This window comes from Megascapheus bottae, chromosome 22, assembly GCF_031878675.1.
Source record: "Megascapheus bottae isolate mThoBot1 chromosome 22, mThoBot2.hap1, whole genome shotgun sequence".
NCBI classification, from domain to species: domain Eukaryota; kingdom Metazoa; phylum Chordata; class Mammalia; order Rodentia; family Geomyidae; genus Megascapheus; species Megascapheus bottae.
The window spans coordinates 9,874,755-9,895,666 of NC_143530.1; the positions used below are offsets into that span (position 1 = coordinate 9,874,755).

Genomic DNA, 20,912 nt, shown 5'->3' on the forward strand with positions numbered 1-20,912 from the left:
AAAGATGCCAGTTTATGAATACAATGCATCTTGCTGAATGTCCGCCTTTTTCTTTAGAGCTCATTTGTGTTTCTGCACCTCAACTCGTCGTAACATTTGAAATGGAATTGCACTTTTCTCTGTGGTTTGGAGTTTCCAGTCAATGTATCTGCTGAGGTTATGTTTACTAATTTTCATGGCTTTGCCGTCGTTTAGTCAAACAGTTTTGCTGACAAGAAATAATTGAGGATGTTTTTGGTTTTGTTTTTTCAAGGTTTTGCTGTCAGGAACCATGACCCCCTCTATTTTAGACTTTCTAATTCTTAAAGAACAAGTCTGGCGTGGCTTCTGGCCAAGAACATCATACCAAAGATCTTGTCTATGGACGTATTGGAAGGCAGTGTACAATTGAAGACGGTGAACTGTCGCTTTAAGCGCTGTGGAATGTCATTGCGCCCCCCTCCGGGATGGATCATGGCAGCAATGATCTGGACGTCCACGATGGTGGTGAAGTCCCCCGGCTTGTCTAGACTGTACATCCCTTCCATCTCCATCATCTGCCGCACAATCTCATTCGTGATCTGCAACTCACACAACAACACCTTTAGAAACTGTCACTCTCACATCCTCCCACAGCTTCTGTCCGGTAACAGAGGAGAGGAGCAGAACGCGTTCACCTCCACACGGGATGAGGACCGCAGGGGAACCCGCCCTGAGCAGTGCCACCTGTGCTCTCTAAACCACCACGGTCAGCAGGGGGTGGGGATGGCCCAAGAAATGCCCTTCACTCCCCTGACAAAACCAGTCACCAAACGGATGAAGATGAGTGATTCGGAGGCATCTGGTACAATGACAGCCGCCCTCCCACATTAATTAGGGGAGGGAGTGGGGGGGGGAAGAGAATTCAAGGACAAAACTGGAGGAAAGCAGAGGTAAGGAAGAACCCCAAAAGATACTCAAGTCAAATAGTCAAATAGTCACGAGGGAATGATCAAAATACAGAGAGAAGTCAAGAAACACCAAGAACTAATTAGTGTGGTTAAATACATGCAGGAGGTTGACATAGGTAAGAACACTGATGAAGCGTTTTCTATATGATTGTTTAGTCATACCTGATCTCCCCACTCATTAATAATAGGCATATTAATGTCATCAATAAAGACGGTCATTTTTCTCCCTCCTGGGGGTCCATACGTGCTTCCCATTCGCTTATCCACATAGCTCTCAATTGTTCTCTAAATAAAAAGAAATGGTTTGTTGGATTAAATGGTTTGTATGCATTAAATTTTAGATGTTTCAGCCCATTGTGAATGGCATGCCTGTAATCCTAGCTACTCAGGAGCCAGAGAGCTGAGGATTGCCATTCAAAGCCAGCCTAGGCAGGAAAATCTGTGAGACTCTTATCCTCCAGTTAACCACAGAAAAAGCAGGAAGTAGAACTGTGGCTCAAGTGATAGAATGCTAGCCTTGAGAAAAAAAATGAAGCCCAGGGAAAGATAGCCCCCCCCCCAACAAAAGGATAGATAGATAGATAGACAGACAGACATTTGTATATATTGCCAGTCCTGGGGCTGGAACTTGGGGCCTGGGTATTGTCCTTGAGCTTTCTCAAGGTTACTGCTCTACCACTTGAGCCAGAGCACCACCTCTGGCTTCTTTTTCGGTGTATGTGATACTGAGAAATTGAACCCAGGGTTTCATGCATGTTAGCAAGCACTCTACCATAAGGCCACGTTCCCAGGCCTGAACACTTTCATATATTATAACTGGGTACTGGTGGCTCACATCTATAATCCTAGCTGAGATCTGAGATTCCTGGTTCAATGTTAGTCCCAGCAGACAAATCAGTGAGACTCTTATCTCCAATCCACCAGCAAAAAAAAAAAAAAACATTTCTTTGACAGTACAGAAGTTTGAACTCAGGGCTTGGCACTTGGTAAACAGGGAATCTACCACTTGATCCAGGCCTCTAACCCCACTTCAAAAAAATTTTTATGGGTCATAAGGCTTGAACTTGACCTGGTACTGTCCCTGAGCTCTTCAGCTCAAGGCTACACCTTACCCCTGGGTCTGGGCACTGTCCCTGAGCTCTTCAGCTCAAAGCTACTAACCTACCCTTGAGCCAAGCCCCACTTCCCGTTTTCTAGAGGTTAATTAGACATAAGAGTCTCAGGTCCTTTTGTGCCCAGGCTGGCTTTGAACCTTGATTCTCAGATCTCAGCCTCTTGAGTAGCTAGGATTATAGGCGGGAGCCACCACCGGTGGTCCCACTTAAAATCGTTAATGTTGATTACTAGAGAAAATGATGGCTCTTACCTGAAACATCATCGGTTCTGTGGCAGATGAAAAGTTCACAGATTTGGATAGCTGGACTTCAGGATCATATTTTTTTAAATAGGCCTTCACCATCACAGTCTTGGCAGTTCCCTGCTCTCCCGTCAGCAGAACAGCCTGCAGTCAAGAAGATTGTGCTGAGTGGAGCTCGAACTCAGGGCCTAAGCACTGTCCTTGGGCTTTATCCTCAAGGCTAGCATCTGCCACTTGAGCCACAGCACCACTTCTGGCTTTTTTTTCTATGTATGTGGTACCAAGGAATCAAACCCGGGTCTTCATGCATGCTGGGCAAGCACTCTACCACTGGGCCAAACTCCCAGCCCCACTATTCATTTTGACACATTATCAACTACCACAAGGATTTTTTTTTGTATTTCTAGTATTACAAGAATTTTTCATTGTGTTTTTTTTAATTATACCTACATCCAAATAACTCTGAGTGGAGGTGAACATTTAAATTTCATGCACATAATATTTTGGAGAGGCTGGAGTGAAATATGGATGGCCATATAGTCCCGTGACCTGGGAAGGAGGAAGAGATTTTCGAAAGCTAGAGCCTCACTTTCCTCCACAGATCAGAGGATAGTAGTTGGGATCTGGGGTCATGTGGCAAAGTGTTTCTGTCCAGTGACTCTACCTCCAGAACCCCTGGTGCTGGACTTTAACTTTTCTGTCACTGAGAGTGCAAACACATGTGTTCCTTCCATGACTTGTAATCATAGAAGAATCCACCTATGACACTTACTTTATATTGTTTTGCAATAGTGTCTATCAGAAAATTTGTTCTAATATTGTCAACATTCGGAACCAAGATTGATGAATATTCTGGAATACTGTCAGTTGGATAATAATATGGCTGAAGTTTCCTATTCCAGTGCTCCCAATCACCTAGGCAATAAGTGAAACTTCATCTCAATAAACATGAATTCAAAAAGTATGACAGCATACAAAATTATAAGTTGTATAAGCAACCAGCTGCATCAATATAAACATTGAAAGTACTTAGCTTCTAAAACATGCGTACAAATCTACTTACCTAATGGCTCCTCTTTCACTATTTTTTTCTTTTGCTGTCCTAGGGCTTGAACTGAGGGCTGGGAACTGTCCCTGAGCTTCTTTTGTTCAAGGATAGCACTTTACCACTTGAGCCACAGCACCATTTCTGGCTTTTTCTGGGTATGTGGTACTGAAGAATTGAACTCAGGGCTTCATGCATGCTAGGCAAGCACTCTACCACTAAGCCACACACCCATCCCGTTCATTCTCTTCTTAATTCACCCCTTCTCCTCATTCCATATGTGCTCTCCCACTGCTTTCATTCTTGATAATAGTAATTTATATCTTTAAATTGAAATCTCTAGTAAGACAGTTATTGATTGTATTGATCTGTTCAAAGAATAATCTTTTGGATTTCTTGATATTTTTCCCTATTTTCTCTTTTGTTGATTTATGTTTTAGTCATTATTTCTTTCTTCTGCTTACTTTGGGCTTAATTGAAAGCTTTATTATTTTTGTAATATACACAAGGAGTGCTATAGGTCTCACTATAGAGGTTTTCTGGTAAATTGTGTAGTTGGTTGGCAGGTTTGGGCTTTACTACAGGCTGAACTCAAGGCATCCTGCTTACCAGGCAAGCCATTTACCATGAGCAATGCCACAACTCCCTTCCCCGCCCCCTTTAAGGTGGAGTCTTGTTAATGTTGCCCTGGTTAGCCTAGAACTCAGCATCCTCCTTCTTCCACCTTAAGAGCAGATGGGATTATAGGCATGAAGCCCCATGCTCTGTTCTTCAGAAATGCCCAGATTTCCTTGGTAAATACCTTCTGTACTGTTGAAAACAATGTAGACTTTCTGTCTTGGAGTGCACTGTTCTAAAATGGCCAACTGGATAAAGGGATTGGCTGAGTGGTTCAATTCTTTCAATGCTAATAGTCATGACACCTTTTCGGTGGCTCTGTGTTGGTCTGTCCGTTTCTGTTGCTCTGACACTTCTCTGTGCAGATCCCTCCTTGCTGAGGCTCCTGCCCACTCCAGCCACCTGGTCTCCCTCATGTCTATCTCTGCTTTGTCTTTCTGGTGAAACTACCAGTTCTGTTTGGGTTTCCCTGAGTTGCTTCTGGAAACTTCCTTAAGTGATCTGACCCAGTCACCTGATTTCACTTCACTCCATTATTTTCAGTGCCTCTTATCCAAAGTCTGAAAAATGGTGCCATACATTTTTGCCCAGCTTCCTAGCTTTGGTGTGTGTGTGTTGGTTGGTTGTGGGGCTCTTAAACTCTGGGCCTGGGCACTGTCCCTGAGCTCCTCAACTCAAGGCTAGCACTCTACCACTTGAGCCACAGCACCACTTCCAGTTTTCTGGTGGTTAATTGGAGATAAGAGTCTCATCGACTTTAGTGCCCGGGCTGGCTTTGAACCACAATCCTCAGATCTCAGCCTCCCAAGTAGCTATGATTATAGACATGAGCCACTGACACCCAGCTCAGCTTCCTAGCTTTCTAATGTCAGTGACAAAACCCAGTTCCTATCACTTCCATCTTGCCTGGAAACAGATGTTCTATATTTCACTTGCAGTCTTCCTAAAAGTGTTCATATTCACACCAAAAAAAGATAACATATAAAACTGAATGAAGAGACAATGAACTCAGGCTTGCTATCCATCAGTTGTGCTGCTAATATCAGTTCAAAATGGATCAAAGACCTCAAAGGAGCTGGTAACCTTGACACAACTACAGGAAGGAGTAAGAGAAACATTCGAACTCACTGACATAGGCAGGAACTTCCTGAGTAGAATTGCAGGGACTCAGCAAAATGGAGAGAGTAGATAAATAGGATTGCATCAAGTTTGTGCATGTGGATATCCAGTGCTCTGAACACCATTTTTGTTGAAAAAACTGTCTTCTCCTCCCACCCCCACATCCCCAGCCCAACCTATACCTTTGGCTCCCTTGTCAAGGCTATAAATATATGCATTTATTTCTGAATCTTATACTCTTGTTTCATTGGTCTTCAGGCCTATTTTTGTGCCAGTACTAAGCTCTGCAGTAAAGTTTGAAGTCTGGAATTGTAATTACTTTTGGTGCTGCTTTTCTTTCTTTCTCCTTCCTTCTTTCCTTCCTTCCTTGCAGTTTTTTTGCACAAATTTGACAACGCTGAACATGTAGCTCAAGTGTGTGTATGGGGGGAGGGGTGCCTTAGCAAGCAAGAGACTTTGAGCCAAATCCCAGTTCCACCTTAACCTCCCCTCCTAAAAAAGGTATTACTTAATGTACAAATGTGAAAATAGAACCAGGTTACTTGATGTGGGTGGAGCTGGTAGAGAATGAAAGAAGGGTAACAAATCAAGAGGCATTATACTCTTAAGTTAACATGCTAAATTGAAAACACAAGGTATGCATGCTCATTTTCCTCACAACTATCTCCTCCCAGAAAAGAGATAAGAAAGTTTACCTTTTTCTCATTAAAAGAGTTGTTTAAGGTATAATCCATTGTACTTACCATAATCATTAACATAAAACTCATACATGGTCTGATTTGTGCCTTTAGGTATTTGGGGCAAATCTAAATGGCTTCCATGAGTTCGTAAATACATTTCAAGCTTTTCTCTGTTATCTATTTCCAAAAGGGCTCCTAAACTCCACATTAGACCAAAGACAAACAATTTATGGAGGTGATCAACAGACGAGATGCCCCCTTCTTCTTTGGAGGGAATTAAGCCTTCCAGGAGATTGAGAGACTGAAAAGTATGTTAAATAAGAGAAAATATTTAATACAAAATTTCCAGATAAAACATTTGAAACAATCAGATTAAAAGGGGAAAACAATTATAGTCTCAATTCAAGATATTTCTTGACTGGTGTCCCATAGTTCCCAGCATTTGGAAGAAAAGACCAGCCTGCCTCTGATAGGCTGGGAGGCCTGGCAGAAAGAAGACTGGGAAGGAAGCTGGAGGCGTGGCTTCCACTTGGCTTGTGAAATCACTAATTTCTGTGGGTGTTATTTTCCTAATCTCAAAAGAAAGCAAAAAAAAAAAAATATGGGCTGGGAGCATGGCCTAATGGTAGCATGCTTGCCTAACATGCATGAAGACCTGGGTTTGATTCCCCAAAACCACATATACAGAAAAAGCCAGAAGTGGCAGTGTTGCTCAAGTGATAGAGCACTAGCCGTAAGCAAAAAGTGTCCAACGACAGTGAGTTCATGCCCCATGACTAATCTAGATCTTTTCTAAGGCTGTTTGATTATGCAACTTTCTAGATAAAAACTTTTATTTCTAGCTGGGCTGTTGGCTCACACCTGTAATCCTAGCTACTCAAGATGCTGAGATCTGCTGAGGATCACAGTTCGAAGCCAGACTGTTATCTCTAATTAACCACCAGAAAAACCAGAAGTAGCACTCCGGCTCAAGTGGTAGAGTGATAGCCTTGAGCTGAAATGCTCAGGGACAGTGTCCAAGCCCAGAGTTCAAGCACCATGACCAAAACAAACTAACAAACAAAAACAAAAAAACTTGTATTTCTTTTTGATATTCTTCAGAAAACTGTGGTTTGGGCTCGAGGGAAGGCAAGATCAATGATATTTTAGGGGGCACTCACATTCAGATATGTCAGTTTCTATCTCCAGCAGCTTTCAAGCTATAACAGCATTGTTGGATGGATGAGGCAGAGTTTTGTAAAGACTGAAACAACATTATTTTGAGAATAAAAAATATCTCTTCTATGTCTAAAAATCATTACTAAAGAAGTCACAGATATGGACCTTCTGTACTACTTCCAACCTACCTAACCTCCCCGGGGGATATGCCATCCGTGACACCAAAAATCAGAGCACTGGAATACCAACAGAGCAGAACTAGGTGGGTCCTTAAAACCATGCCTAGGTGAGACCAAAGGAGGAGACTGTCGGGAGAGCACAAAGGCGTAGTGCCTCACAAAATAATATTTATTGAAATGAACTCAGGAAATGAAAATAAGAGGTATCTTCTTTGTTATATAAAATACCAGCTGTAACGAGGGCTGGGGCTGTGACACAGGTGGTACAACACTTGCCTAGCAGGCTCTTGGCACTGAGTTCAAAACCCCAGTAATGAGTCGGGAAGTGTGGCTCACCTAGCATGCACAGAGCCAAACACACACACACACACATACACACACACACACACGCACAGTGACTATGTCTGGAGTTTCCCAAAGAATAATACAAAAACTAGAGTAAAGAGGAAAACAACTACTCGGATAGATTTTGCTTAAAGTTTTTCTCTGTCTGATCTACACTGCTATGAGAGGCAGACAGCTTTTTCATGTTTAATTTTGTCTGTGTGTGTGTGTGTGTGTGTGTGTGTGTGTGTGTGCCATTCCCAGGGCTTGAACTTCTGGCTCTTTACCTATTCATTGGTGATAGAAGACTCACAGACTTTCTTGCCCAGAGCTAGCTTTGAGCCTCGATCCTCAAATCTCAGCCTTCTTAGCAGCCAGGGTGAAAGATGCATGCTACCAGCAGTGGGCCAAAGTTCTTTCAAATAGGAACCGAACCCCTCCAAGCTTAACAAACACATTCTAAGATTTATCTTCTATAAAGCGTGTAACAGAAACAAACCCCATAAACTCTTACTTGCACAATATAGTTGCACTCTAAGAGCTGCATCTTGGGGCTGAGGTTTAGTTTCATGTACGTGTATGCATCTTCAAACGCTCTGTCGTACAGACCCAGGAATGTGGTGGATTCCTGTACAGTACGCTTCTTCAGCCAGGCCTGCAGAGAAGGGATGCCGTCTGCGTTTACTGCACTGGTTGGAAAGGCACAAACTGGACGGGGCTGCTGTATTCTTCTCGTTCCTACCTGTAATATGGGCCTCCAGCTGAGAGCGGAGCTGCTGATATACACCATCCCCATTCGAGACACGGTGGCCGGAGACGCGTTCTCGATATTGTGGACCTCGAACAGAAGCTTACAACTGGGGGCCATAGGAATGCGATCCCCGTTAGCTAATGTGAGGGTCTTGTTGTCATCCAACACAGAGTTTAAATTCTCGATCCAAATGGCGTCCACGGGGCCATCTAAAATGAGGAAAATGTTTTCACCTGCAAAATATTCAAACAGGAAAATCACGCTCCATCCACAAGTAATTATTACTGATATGGATCGTGAGCGTGGTTGAGGGGAGGGAGGGGGTGATTGATAAGGCAAGCCTGTGTATACCTTTTTTAGCCTTTAATGTTTTTCTCCACAGAGTAGAAAAAATCCCATCGGTCCAGTCATTGGTGGCAGTATCGAGCCTGCCAAACATCTGGGGAGCAGTAATGGCTTTGGGGTTCATTCTCATTTCCCTGTGGGGCCTTCCACATTCTGTCAGTGCCTTCATCAGAATTGTTATAACCGCTGTCTTCCCAGAACCACTGGGCCCAAGAGTCATCAAGCCATGCCGTACCAGAGATGTCTCGTATAACTGCACAATTAAACAATAAATTGAAAAATGGAGCTGATGAGCCTCTGGCTGACATTCATAGTAGTTAGCTGAAATTTAAAGGGCTTGAAATATGCTCTTTATTAAAGCAACTTGTTCAGTATTTAAAGGATGTAAAAAAAGAATGTCCTTTGTTTTACTAGATGGGGAGAGCAAATGAGCACCACATTAGAAAGGACGTTAAGTGATAAAGTAATGGCAAAGAGAGGAGCCTGAATTACATTTTGGACATAATTAATTCATGATCTAGTTTCTTCTTCTCAAATGACTAATTGTGATTTTGGGTTTGCTGAAATAATAGCTTTCCACAGCAAACTTGGTCTGCAACCAGTGTGATGATAACACCCCCTAGTGGTGGAAAGCAGCAATGCCAGGCATAGCAGGGAGGCCTAACACTCACTCAGGCGGCCCCTCTGGCTCCTGGGAGGCACACAGTGGAGATTCATGTGCAGGTGCTTGATTTATGGAATGCTCCCAGGACAAATGAAGGAAGGAATAAGAGAAAAGTACCAGGATGGGAACTTCTGCAGTGGGAGTTAACGCTGAGGGATTTGCCCTCCAGGAAGGAGAGTTTGACCTCCTATTCTATCACCCATCCGTCTTTGTTTAAGGTAAGGATGTCTTGGAAGCAGAGGCAGAGGCTCTGTGGCACGGTCTGCTCTTTATGCCCACACACAAAGTAGCTCCAGTCCTTGTTTAGTTACTAGGAACAGAAACACACAGAAGCTGGGTAGAGACCAAGATCCAAGGAACTATCATATTTGTTACAACCTTCTGTCCATCACAAGGATGAACCAGAGAAAACAAAGAACACACACACACACACACACACACACACACACACACACACACACACACACAGCAGGCAAACAGCATGCTCAGAACTCCCAGGCTCTGGGTCTACGAAAGCTCCAGTTGTAGGCAATAATGCCATATTGGAATAAGAGGCCAGCTGGGTTATTACATTTCACATCACAGCTGACCCTGAGGTTTATTCTGGTTTCCACCTTAGTTATGATCTTGTGTACTGTGAGTCAGGGTCAACACACTTTCCCTCAAACACCTGTCCCGAGTACTCTTCTTGCAATCAGGTCTTGCAATCGTCACTGCTACCATCAAGTAACATTAAGATCGTGCAGTCACATGGAGAACTCAAATGACACACACTTACTGCTGTTCTGCCCATAGATTTCAAAGAGACTGAGTGCTGAGAGCCAAGGTTCAAAGCCAGCTTGGGCAGCAAAGTCTGTGAGACTACATCTCCAATCAGCCAGTGAAATACCAGAAGTAGAGCTGTAGCTAAAATGATAGAGCACCAGCCTTGGGTAAAAAAGCCAAGCAGGGGTACAAGGCCCTGAGTTCAAGCCCTAGGACTATCACACACATCACATACCACACACACACCTGCACAAGTTTGAGGTTCCAGGGTGGGTGGTTAATCAGTCCTTCTAGCTGCACTTGGTTTTCTACAGCAGCTTGCAGTTCTGCATACGTACTACTGTCCAGCTGTAATCCTGGAAACAGGTCGTTGATTAAGCTGAGGAACAAGGGCTCATCTTCATCAACCTTGGCAGACACGGGTTAAAATGCATGTAGTCAGTCAACACACACCCCATGTACTCACCACTTCACACCCTAAGAGTCATTTGTTGCTCTCCTATTCATGCCTGTGGACTCTAGCACTTGGTCCTGAACACCACCCCAAGTCCACACGACACCCAAATTCCCTTGGCAGTCTACAGTCCAACCTCTACCTATTCCTCCAGAGTGTACGCTCATTGTCCCAGCACATAAAGGCTCTGCTTCTCCCAGACTGGTGGTCACATTAGCCTGAAAACGATGCAAGGTAAGCTGCACGTTGGTGACTCACGCCTAAAATCCTAACCACTCAGAGGCCTGAAATCTGAGTATTGTGGTTCAAAGCCAGCCCAAGCAGACAAATTCAAGAGTCTCTTATTTCCAGTTAGCCACCAAAAAGCTAGAAGTGGAACTATGGCTCAAGTGGTGTTCACCTTGAGAAAAAATGAAAATGAGGAGCAGGTGCCCAGGCCCTGAACTCAAATCCTAGGACTAAACATCTGGTCATCACTGTGATAAGCAGGAAAGCAATGAAACACCCCCCGTAATTCCCACTGAGACTAATAATGGGTTTCTTTCAAGCTGGTGCCAGTGGCTCACGCCTGTAATCCTAGCTACTCAGGAGGCTGAGATCTGAGGATCACAGTTCAAAGCCAGCCTGGGCACTAAAGTCCGTGAGGCTCTTATCTCCAGTTAACCACCAGAAAACAGGAAGTGGAGCTGTGGCTCAAGTGGTAGGGTGCTAGTTGAGCTGAAGCGCTCAGGGACAGCACACCTATGCCCAGAGTCCAAGCCCCACAGCCGTCAAAAATAAATACTAGGTTTCTTTCCAAGTAGGAATGGTATTGATGGCAAAGACACATTTGAAATGAAGCTATTCACAATACAAAGCAAAAAGTTCTCCTGGTTCCTTGGTAATCTAGATGTTCAGTGTAATGCTATGAATAATGGAGGAGGACTGGGCTGAAAATCTGAAGCTGCATCCCCACCCCCGCCCCACCACACACACAGACACTTGGCCGTAGAGGTAGCAGGAGGCAGCTGCCTTGTCCTAGAAGCTCCACCGTTCCTGTAATTTCTGGGCTCACAGGACTGAGTCAGCCAGCCCTTTTGCTCATCAGATGAACAGAAAGAAACCAGGTCAACATCTTAGCAGAGAAGTGAGTCGAGGAAGGAAACATACCAATTTAGAAAGGTTCATATCTCGCAGTCCTCTCATGACAGTACTTAATTCACTATCTTCTGGTCTGGCTCTCTTTTGTGATCCAAGTGTCCTCAATACAGACAGAATATTTCTCAATCCGAAATCATAATGGACCTAAGATGAGGAAAGGTTGTTTCATTGAGAAAATTAAAAAAGAAAAAAACCACTGGATGGCAGATTCATTCATACACAGACAGCTGTTCTGCAGCCACCTACCAGATGCTTAAAATCTTCTCCTTTAAGTGTTCACACACACCTTAAATCTTTTGAAAAATAACAGTCTGATACCATTTGAAGGAAAGAAAATAGGTTTTAAATGCACACCAACAAATTACATATTACATGATTCCATTTACATAATATGCTTGAAATAATTAGCAAGATTAGAAAGATTCGTGGCTACAATGTATTTGGGACTTGGGAGAAGGGAGGTGTGACCACAAAGGGAGACAAGGGACCCCACATGGATGGAGCTGCTTCATATAATTTGATTGAGTAGTGGTGGATTACACGAATTTTTTACACACACACACACACACACACACACACACACACGTGTAACTGGTGAACCCGTAATGCACTCTGTAAATAATACACTATCAATTTCCATACTACAAGATGTCAGTATTAGAAAAGGTCCTGGAAGTGGTGCTGTGGCTCAAGGGGTAGGGCAATAGCCTTGAGCTGAAGAGCTCAGAGATAGTGCCCAGGCCCAGAGTTCAAGTTCCACAACCAACAAAAACAAAACAAAATAAACAAATGAAAACTAGTTAAACCGCTATGGAAATCAGTCTGGAGCTTCCAGAAAAAAAGCCAGGGGAGGAACAGGAGTGTGGCCTAGAGGTAGAGTGCTTGTGTAGCATGCATGAAGCCCTGGGTTCAATTCCTCTGTCCCACAGACATAAAAAAAAGCCAGAAGTGGTGCTGTGACTTAAGTGGTAGAGTGCTAGCCTTGAGGAAAGCCCAGGACATTGCTCGGGCCCTGAGCTCAAGTCCTACAACTGGCAAAAAAGAAAAGAAAAGAAAAGAGAAGAGAAGAAAAGAAAAGAAAGAAGGAAGGAAGGAAAGACAGAAAAAAGAAAGAGAGAGAGAGAGAGAAAGGAAGGAAGAAGAGAAAAGGTCCTATTTGTTGCTTACCATTTCCTGTGATTCTACAGTTATTTCTAAATAAAAAGATTTTAAATATACATACATAATCAATAGGTCTGATTAACTATGAGCACATTTTAAGGAGGAATCAGTGAGATTTATTATAAACTAGCATTTATCAAGGTAAAATCCCAAAATGAATGTCAGATACAGTGGCACCCACTTGTAACCTCAGCAGCCTTAGGAGGCCAAGGAAAGGAAGATTGCACCGTTAAGGCCAATCTGGGCCAGAAGTGAGTTGAGGCCAACCTGGGGTATATAACAAGACACTCACTGAAAGCAAACAAACAAATAAGGAAGCAAACAAATAAATTACAAAGTGAAACACTTAAGTTCATGGAAAAAATAAGATACACAGGTACCTGTTTAGTAAGTTGCTCTTCACAGAGTTTATAAAGCACATAAAACTTTTGAGCCAGGATCACATTTTCAAGAAAGCCACAGCTTGCAAGTTTAACCCGCATAATGATCTGAAAATGGATGCAGTGAGATAGTTTTCCTCCCAGCAATTTAGTGAAAACAGATAAAACTCACAACTGATGCTTGAAACTCAGGTGAGTACCTGTCTATCGGGAACCATCATAGCAACCGTTCTGAACTGGATTTTCAAGTTTTCTGGCAGCTCCTGGCGCCCAGCATATCCAGGGTTCTAAGAGTTAAAAACATATATACTTAATTTTCCATTACTGATGCAGTTTTCATGTTCTGAATACAAATACACTTCAGATCCTCTCGTTCAGGCTCTGAGATGGTATTAGAAAAAAATATTAGATTCATAAAAGACCTTTGCTTTCTCAAAAATGTGCACTGGACCATTCACATTTAATTATGTTCTAGTCATTCCTATATCTATGCATATATCCATTTCCTTCACATTATTAAAGTCACACACACAAGTTCGTATGGCAAAAAAAAAAAAAAAAGAAAAAGAAATCTGTGTCTCTACTGGTTTAAAAGGCAGAAAAGGGGAGAGAAGATTAGAAAACTGAAAAGAAAATCACAATAATTATGGCCTAAAATATGTGGTTGAAAGTGAAGAAAAATCCAATAAACTTAAGAAATCTTAGTTCATCTCTTCAATTATTTGCAGGCATTGTTCCAAAGCATTTTGAGGGCCAGAGGTGTGGCTTTCCTAGAAAACTGCATGGTTGTGACCCTCAAAGTCCCAAAGGAAAGGTTGAAGAAAGGCAGATTATGGTTAGTTATTTGAGGACAGTTCATTAACAAACCTTCAGCCCCTGAACACAGACCAGGTGTTAACAACAGATGCTTTTGCTAGGTGCTGGGAAGGCAAGGATTGATGACTGCCTCTTAGAACTCCTTCTTCCTTAATCACAGAACCCCAGTTGCAGGCTGGATAGAGCAACATCCGGGATAAAAAAACAAACAAACAAAAAAAAAACCCTACATTTCCTGGCCTGCCTTCCAACTGGCACACTTAGTTCTACACAGTAGGATGGAAAGTGACACACAATGAGATGGAATTGAGTCAGTCAATTATCTTAACAAAATAGACATGCTTTCTGTACTTTTGGGTCATAAAGTGACCTTCAAGAGGGAAACTGTGATTGAATAGAATAAATCCTTACATGTTAAGCCACTGGGCGTTTTTGTCTTAGTTTTTCATTGCTTAATGTAATATCTGATTGATATTTCTATTATAATTAATTCAGGGAAGATGTTAAGCTTCTTATAAATTCTTCCACACTGAGTTAATTTCTTCATCCCATGAGTTAAATCCCATAAGTTCAGGATAACTACTATTTCCCCCCGAATTACTATATGCTTGCTGACAGCCTCATCACAATTTTTTCTTGCTATCTATAATTTATCTTTATCTGCTGGGACATTTCAAACAAGGACTTTCATGTTATCTTAGAGACTTTATTAACTTAAGCTTTATGTTAACTTAGAGACTCTAACTTTAAAGATAATATATACAAAAATTAAAAGTAGTTCAACATTAACTTCATTTCCTGAACACACAGGCACTCCTGTTTATTCACTTCTCACTTTCAATATTTAAAATAATACATCTCGGTGTTCTCTCCATAATCACATGCTAACCAAATATTGCATTAAAATTCTTTGGATTTGGAACTTGTCGAATTACTTCAAACTTAAGTTAGGGAAAAACTAAGGGTAGAGAGTATGCAGTCAAATTTGGATGTTAGGAACACAATAGCTCATTTCTCCTGCTCATGGAACAACAGCAGGACTTTCTGTTAATAACTACCTCGGAGAACTGTGACAGCTACAAAGCAACAAAATGATGCTTATTAGGGTCACTGACTGAATCTTCCGGGTCCTCTCTCCTTCTAGTTATGTAATAGGACAGTCCTTCCCCACTCGCTTTGCTGTATCTATTGCTTTGACCAGTATCATTTCTAGAAAGAAACTGAGCTGGAGCACAATTCTCAGCAACTATTGAAATATTGGCTACGTTATTAGCCTAGTAACAGATGTACCCAGCAGACTCTGGCTTCCCTATTTCTCTCCTGGTCAATTATGACAGACAGATGGCACAAAGCAGAACAAATCTTTCTGACTTTATGTGACTGAGCTTTGTTTGTTAATTGCCTGAGTCATGATGATTCAGTAATGTGAGATGTTTAGACCAGAGTCTCACCTATAATAAGTACTCAACAAATATTTGTAGCTAGTATTAACATATTATTATTTCACCTTCCAGATAGGCTACTTTTACTGCTCAAAAAAAGTATGGTATCACTTATTTACCCATTAATATACCATAATATTACTCACTAATACACCATAAGAGTATGGTTACCAGTTAATTTATCCATTAATATATAGGGTTTTTTTTAACTCTGTAACTATTAAACTCACCAAATTGCAATTAAAGCCCAAGTTCTCACCATTGTTAAGAAGATTCCAAATTCTGGGTTTAAATCAACACAATCACCATCAGAAAAAATGAACTGTTTTTTCCTCTCTTTTCTCGCTGTCAAAACAATATAAATCTGTTGGGCCGCCACTGATAACACAGGCAATTCAATTCTGTTAAACTCATCAAAACAGCCCCAGGAACCAGACTGTGCAAGACCTGGCATGAAAAAGAGCTCATTTGTGAAGTTTTCCTCAATAAGCTATGTCTTGATAACAATCACTTCTCCAAAGTGCTTCCCAACGATTATATTTTTAAATGCCATTTATGCAAAGTTTCCTAGCGGTTATTTATAAAGACATTTAGTCCCTGTGAGATGGGAGTAATTTGATTATTAATAGAATAACAGACTATCATAATTACAGCACAAACTCCTCATTCTGTCGAGGCATGCTGACAGGTGATGAATGGCCAGTCTCGCCTTCAGTGGGGAGGAGGGCAGGAGACACACAAGTATCTAGGGATATCCACAAAATGAGGGTTGTCTCTTCAGGTTCCGATCTCTCTGTTCTTTTTCTTTTTTTATTGCAGTGTGATAGAAATGTCAGGATGCAGGTTAAGAAAGGGAATGGCCAAAGGGATTTTTATTTATTTCTTATAAAACCTAGAGCAAAGAAAGACCTGGGCTCTCATGACCACAGCTCCTGTGGATTCTCCAAGGAAGAAAACCTTCATTACCTGCAGCTATAGGAAATGCTCTTATTTCTTTTATTATTACCCACCTCATTTTTCCTCTCTCTACCTCTCCCTCTCCCTCTCCTTCTCCCCACGCCTCTTTTGTTTCTCTCTCATTTCCGTTCTATGGATGTCAGCCTGTGTATATCTGTGTATCTGTGTGTCTGGGTCTGGGTCTTTGAGTTTTAAGTTTTCCTTTTAAAACCTTTAAGTTTTCCTGTCAAACTGTTGTTTTTTTTTTTTTTTTGCAATATCTTCTCTTGATGTTCTAATTCAAAAGCTTAAAAAAAAAGAAAAAGAAATTTGCAATTTCAATTTCTATGAAACCCAATTGTTACTTTCGCACATCAAGTTGTTTTTCCTTCGTATTGAACATGATTAATTCTTAAATCTCACTGATTCTATTATTGGTACTTACTTTTGAGCTTCCTTCTGTTTCCTCTATAATTCAGTTTAGCAATCAGTAGGTCTCTACTGTTTGGGGGTGCCTTCTAAATTTTTCCAATATTTTCTAAGACCCTGTTATCTCCACATAATGCTTTTAAGCATGATTTACCCTCACTCCAAATCCTGTTTTCAGGATTATGCCTGCCTCTTCTGTATTGGAGGAATAGATAGCAAAGGCATACGAGCTTCTTCTCTGGTCTTGGGACTTGCCATCTGTCCCAGTTCCTTAGCTATGCCTCCCTGGCATGGTCCCATCTAGGGTTGACCTTTGACAGAGCACCCACTTCAGAAAGCTTCACTGCTACTTTTTTGCCAGTCCCAGGGCTTGAATTCAGGGCCTGAGCACTGTCCTTGGACTTTCTCAAGGCTAGAGCTCTGCCACTTGAGCCACAGCACCACTTCCGGCTTTTTCTATGTATGCAGTACTGAGGAATCAAACCCAGGTCTTCACGCATCCTAGGCAAGCACCCTACCACTAGGCCAAATTCCCAGCTCTATTGATACTTTGATAGCAACGAAAAATACTTCTATTATATGATTTGGGTATCCTATGTTGCTTTCTCTCTGTTTTTTCTTTCAACCATCCCCAGTTCTCAGGTTAAGAGGGATCCACAGAAGAGCCCATCTCTTTCTTTAGAACATGGCTCTGGGGAACTGGAGACATTGCAACAACCAGTAAATGACAAGCAGCAGTATAATGGAAGTGAAGACGTATACAGCAAATGTGAGGGCTCTAAGGCATGCGTCGGCTTCAGAGGTTTAAGAGACATCAGGAGAGTCCATATGGCCATAATAGAAAGTGAAGGAATCAGGATAAAGAATTGGGAGATGGGCATGGAGGGTCAGAGGATGTAGGGAGGTGAGGCATTCTCCTATGAAGAGAACACAGGACCAGTGTAATAATTTTGGCTTCAAGTGAAGACTCTAAGATGGATTCCAGAGGGGCTGCTGAGATCTGACCACCATGTACACAGATTGTGATGCTGTGACTTTGAGATGAGCCATGGAAGGGAAGGTTAGACAACAAAAGACAGGATAGAGGCTGAGTGAAATGGTTCAGGTAAGAGATGATGGTTGCGTGCAAGCCAGGATGACAATGGGGTGGATATGGGGGTAAATTTTTAAGGTAAAACTAATTTGCTGAATGTGCTATTAAAGGATAGGTCCGTTGCAGGGGGGGGGGGGAGAAGGGGGTGTTGTCTGAGAAACTGGGAGGGTGGAGAAATGGAAATGGAAGATGGAGATGGCTGAGGCAGACGTAGGTCTGCAGAGAAAGACAGGATTTGGTTTGAAGTTACTTCTAGGGAACACTTAAGTAGAGGTGTCTAGTTAGCATTCATGTATACACCAAGCCAGTTTCACAGAGAAAACTGATATAAATTTGGGGGACCAGGAGTTTGGCCTAGTGATAGAGTGCTTGCCTAGCATGCATGAAGACCCGGGTTCAATTCCTTGGTATCACGTACATAGAAAAAAGCTGGAAGTGGTGCTGAGGCTCAAGTGGTAAAGCTCTGGCTTTGAGAAAGTCCAAGGACAGTGCTCAGGCCCTGAGCTCAAGCCCAGGACTGGCAAAAAAAAAAAGAGAGATAAATTTGGGAGTCATCATATAAATGGAATTTGATGTTTGGATTTTTTGTGAGTTACCAAAAGAATATATATGGAGAAGAGGGAGGAGGAAGAGGAAGAGGAAGAGGAGGAGGAGGAGGAGGAGGAGGAGGAGGAGGAGGAGGAGGAGGAGGAGGAGGAGGAAGAAAGCCAAGGACTGAGCTCTAAGACAGAAGGGCCCTTGAGTACTTACTTTTCCCTTGTAGGTCCATCTAGCTGAAATCATCTCCTGCCAACCTTCCAAGACATTCTCAAAATTTTGCCGATGGACAACCCTTCTTGTTTTTCAGGGTTGCTATGCTTTTTAAAAAATCTTTCATTTCAGTAGGATTTAATAAAGAAAGGAAAGCCATGTGTGTCAGTGACCTATCACTTTGACCTCACCTATCCCAGTGCTGTTTCAGACTACTATAAATTGATTGTGTTTTATAATCCAATACACATTCAGTAGTATGTGGAATGTAGCATCAAAAATAGTATTGAGCCATCTGAAATTGATGATAACTTGTCACCTTTTTTGATCCAGAAAGAGACATTGTCATATAGATCAACCTACATGAATATACTGGTTATATGGAATAATTTCACACTAGATTTATATCTAAAAGTAATGTTCATGGGCAATTTTTTAAACCTAAACTCGGCTAAAAAATCTTTGTAAAAAAACATTATTTTGACACTTGCCTTTGAAAATCCTTCCTAGGCCTCTGAAGTCCATTTGATCTGAGCAGTTGAATACCACCACATACTTTCCAAGACACCTGCCCATGTCTTTTGTGGTTTCTGTTTTGCCAGTGCCTGCAGGGCCAGCCGGGGCACCTCCCATGTTCATGCCTAGCGCCTGCGCTAGCGTGATATAGCATCTGCAAGAGTTCATCAGGTTAAGTTTTGTGAACAGGGGATAATAAGTATCACAGGAAATGCAATACTCAAATGTCTCAGCGATAGCAAGAAGCCTGTTTTAATGTCTGTGCAGCCCATGCAAAAGCAGCCACAGGCAAGCTGGGGTGTTTGACATTCATTCATTACAGGTAGTATGCTAGACCTAGATGTTCCTTGGGACAAACTTCTAAGCCTAACAACCTTGACCTAAGAGCTTCAGCCCTCCTCCCACTGCTCACTAGAAGTACTGAATCAACAGCGATATGCTGGCAGGTGCTTAACAACTGGCTGGGGTGGGGCCTGGAGGAAGTGCACCTGCTTTGTGCTGTCTGTCACTTACTATGGCAGAAACACTCTATTAGGGTCTATGGCAAGCTACCACTGTGGAGACCACAAAAGTGGGAAGAGGTGAGTAGAGTTGGCTCTCACTGGTTAACACAAGTCAGCTCAGCACATTGTGAATAAGTTGTTCCATCATGACTTCAACAAGTATAAATCAATAATGTAATAAATCTTCCTGTATCTATGATCCAGCTTGCGTTATATTTGTTCCATATAGCTAAGTAAAATTTAGCAAAGATCTTAGTAAAGCATGAAGCTCAATATGTAAAATCAGTGACAAGAGAAATCACACTGACAAATTCCTGATGCCACAGCCCTGGACATGAGGATAGAAGAGGCAAGCTAGGGAATGTGAGGAGGGGCTGAAGATGTAATTTGATTGGGTCATAATTTTACCCAGAAGCAGACCTAAAGTCACAGCCAAACTAAATGTTGTAAAATCCAAGTTAAGTCAATTCTACAGACATTTATTCAGTACCTTCCTTGTGCAGCATATTGAACTGGTGTTGTGGGAGATATAAAAATTAAAAAAAAAACAACAACACCAGTAACAACCAGTTCTTGCCAGTGTCATATGCTGGACAGAACTGTGAGGGGATCTGTCATTGACTGATTATTTAGACTGGGGCCAAGAACATTTACTTTAGGTATCCATTTTCATATCTGAAAAACCAAGAGAATAAAATTCAACGATATCCAGTGTAGCTTCCTTCTTTGTAGTTCTAAAAACTATTTTTATGATCCTAGGGGTATTTCTTTACATCTTATAATCTAAAATTCATTATTAAATTACTCAAAGTCAATATTCAAGCTTGCTTTCATCCTTTATCTTTCTCAGCTTCATAAAAATTGTATGTACATATTCATTTAAGTCACAGCCCAAGGTTATTTCATTGTTACATTGACTGATGAACTAGTAAAGATCCAACGTGACAGCAATATGGTTCTGTGAATATTTCTAATGTAATCTGAAAGCAATTTTAAGTTCATTATTTACCTACAAAGTAGAATCACAAATACTTGGTTTCCTACCTATCTGTTAATGGAGTGATAACGAGGCGATCCGTGCACCCCAGAAATTCATTTTGGTAAACAAAATCAACATCAGTAATAGATACTACAGTCTGATCCAAATCTTCCTTAAAATAAAAGCGACTCTGTTTTAGCCATTCAAAATCAGTAACAGACTTGATATGCATTTTTACCTGAAAGATATGAAATACAAGAGTTACATACTGAATTGCAATGACATAGTCTTCAATGAATGATTCTGTCACTCATTCGTGAACTAGTTTTCCTTCATTTAACAAATAGTTATTGATTCCCTTCTTCGGAAGAGGACACTA

General features: G+C 41.7%; 1 protein-coding gene across 1 annotated transcript in view; it reads right to left on the reverse strand.

The window, feature by feature from the left end:
• The window catches only part of Dnah8 (dynein axonemal heavy chain 8), a 206,488-nt gene that overhangs the window by 107,989 nt on the left and 77,587 nt on the right, over window positions 1–20,912 (reverse strand). Inside the window, exons 42-56 of the mRNA XM_090355742.1 lie at window positions 20,599–20,771; window positions 19,027–19,205; window positions 15,587–15,774; window positions 13,270–13,356; window positions 13,070–13,177; window positions 11,538–11,672; window positions 10,181–10,342; window positions 8,512–8,758; window positions 8,152–8,393; window positions 7,924–8,064; window positions 5,812–6,049; window positions 3,059–3,201; window positions 2,296–2,430; window positions 1,092–1,214; window positions 347–560 (exon numbers count right to left, since the gene is read on the reverse strand). Coding sequence (XP_090211868.1) covers window positions 347–560; window positions 1,092–1,214; window positions 2,296–2,430; window positions 3,059–3,201; window positions 5,812–6,049; window positions 7,924–8,064; window positions 8,152–8,393; window positions 8,512–8,758; window positions 10,181–10,342; window positions 11,538–11,672; window positions 13,070–13,177; window positions 13,270–13,356; window positions 15,587–15,774; window positions 19,027–19,205; window positions 20,599–20,771 — 2,515 coding nt within the window. The remainder of the gene's footprint in view (window positions 1–346; window positions 561–1,091; window positions 1,215–2,295; window positions 2,431–3,058; window positions 3,202–5,811; window positions 6,050–7,923; window positions 8,065–8,151; window positions 8,394–8,511; window positions 8,759–10,180; window positions 10,343–11,537; window positions 11,673–13,069; window positions 13,178–13,269; window positions 13,357–15,586; window positions 15,775–19,026; window positions 19,206–20,598; window positions 20,772–20,912) is intronic.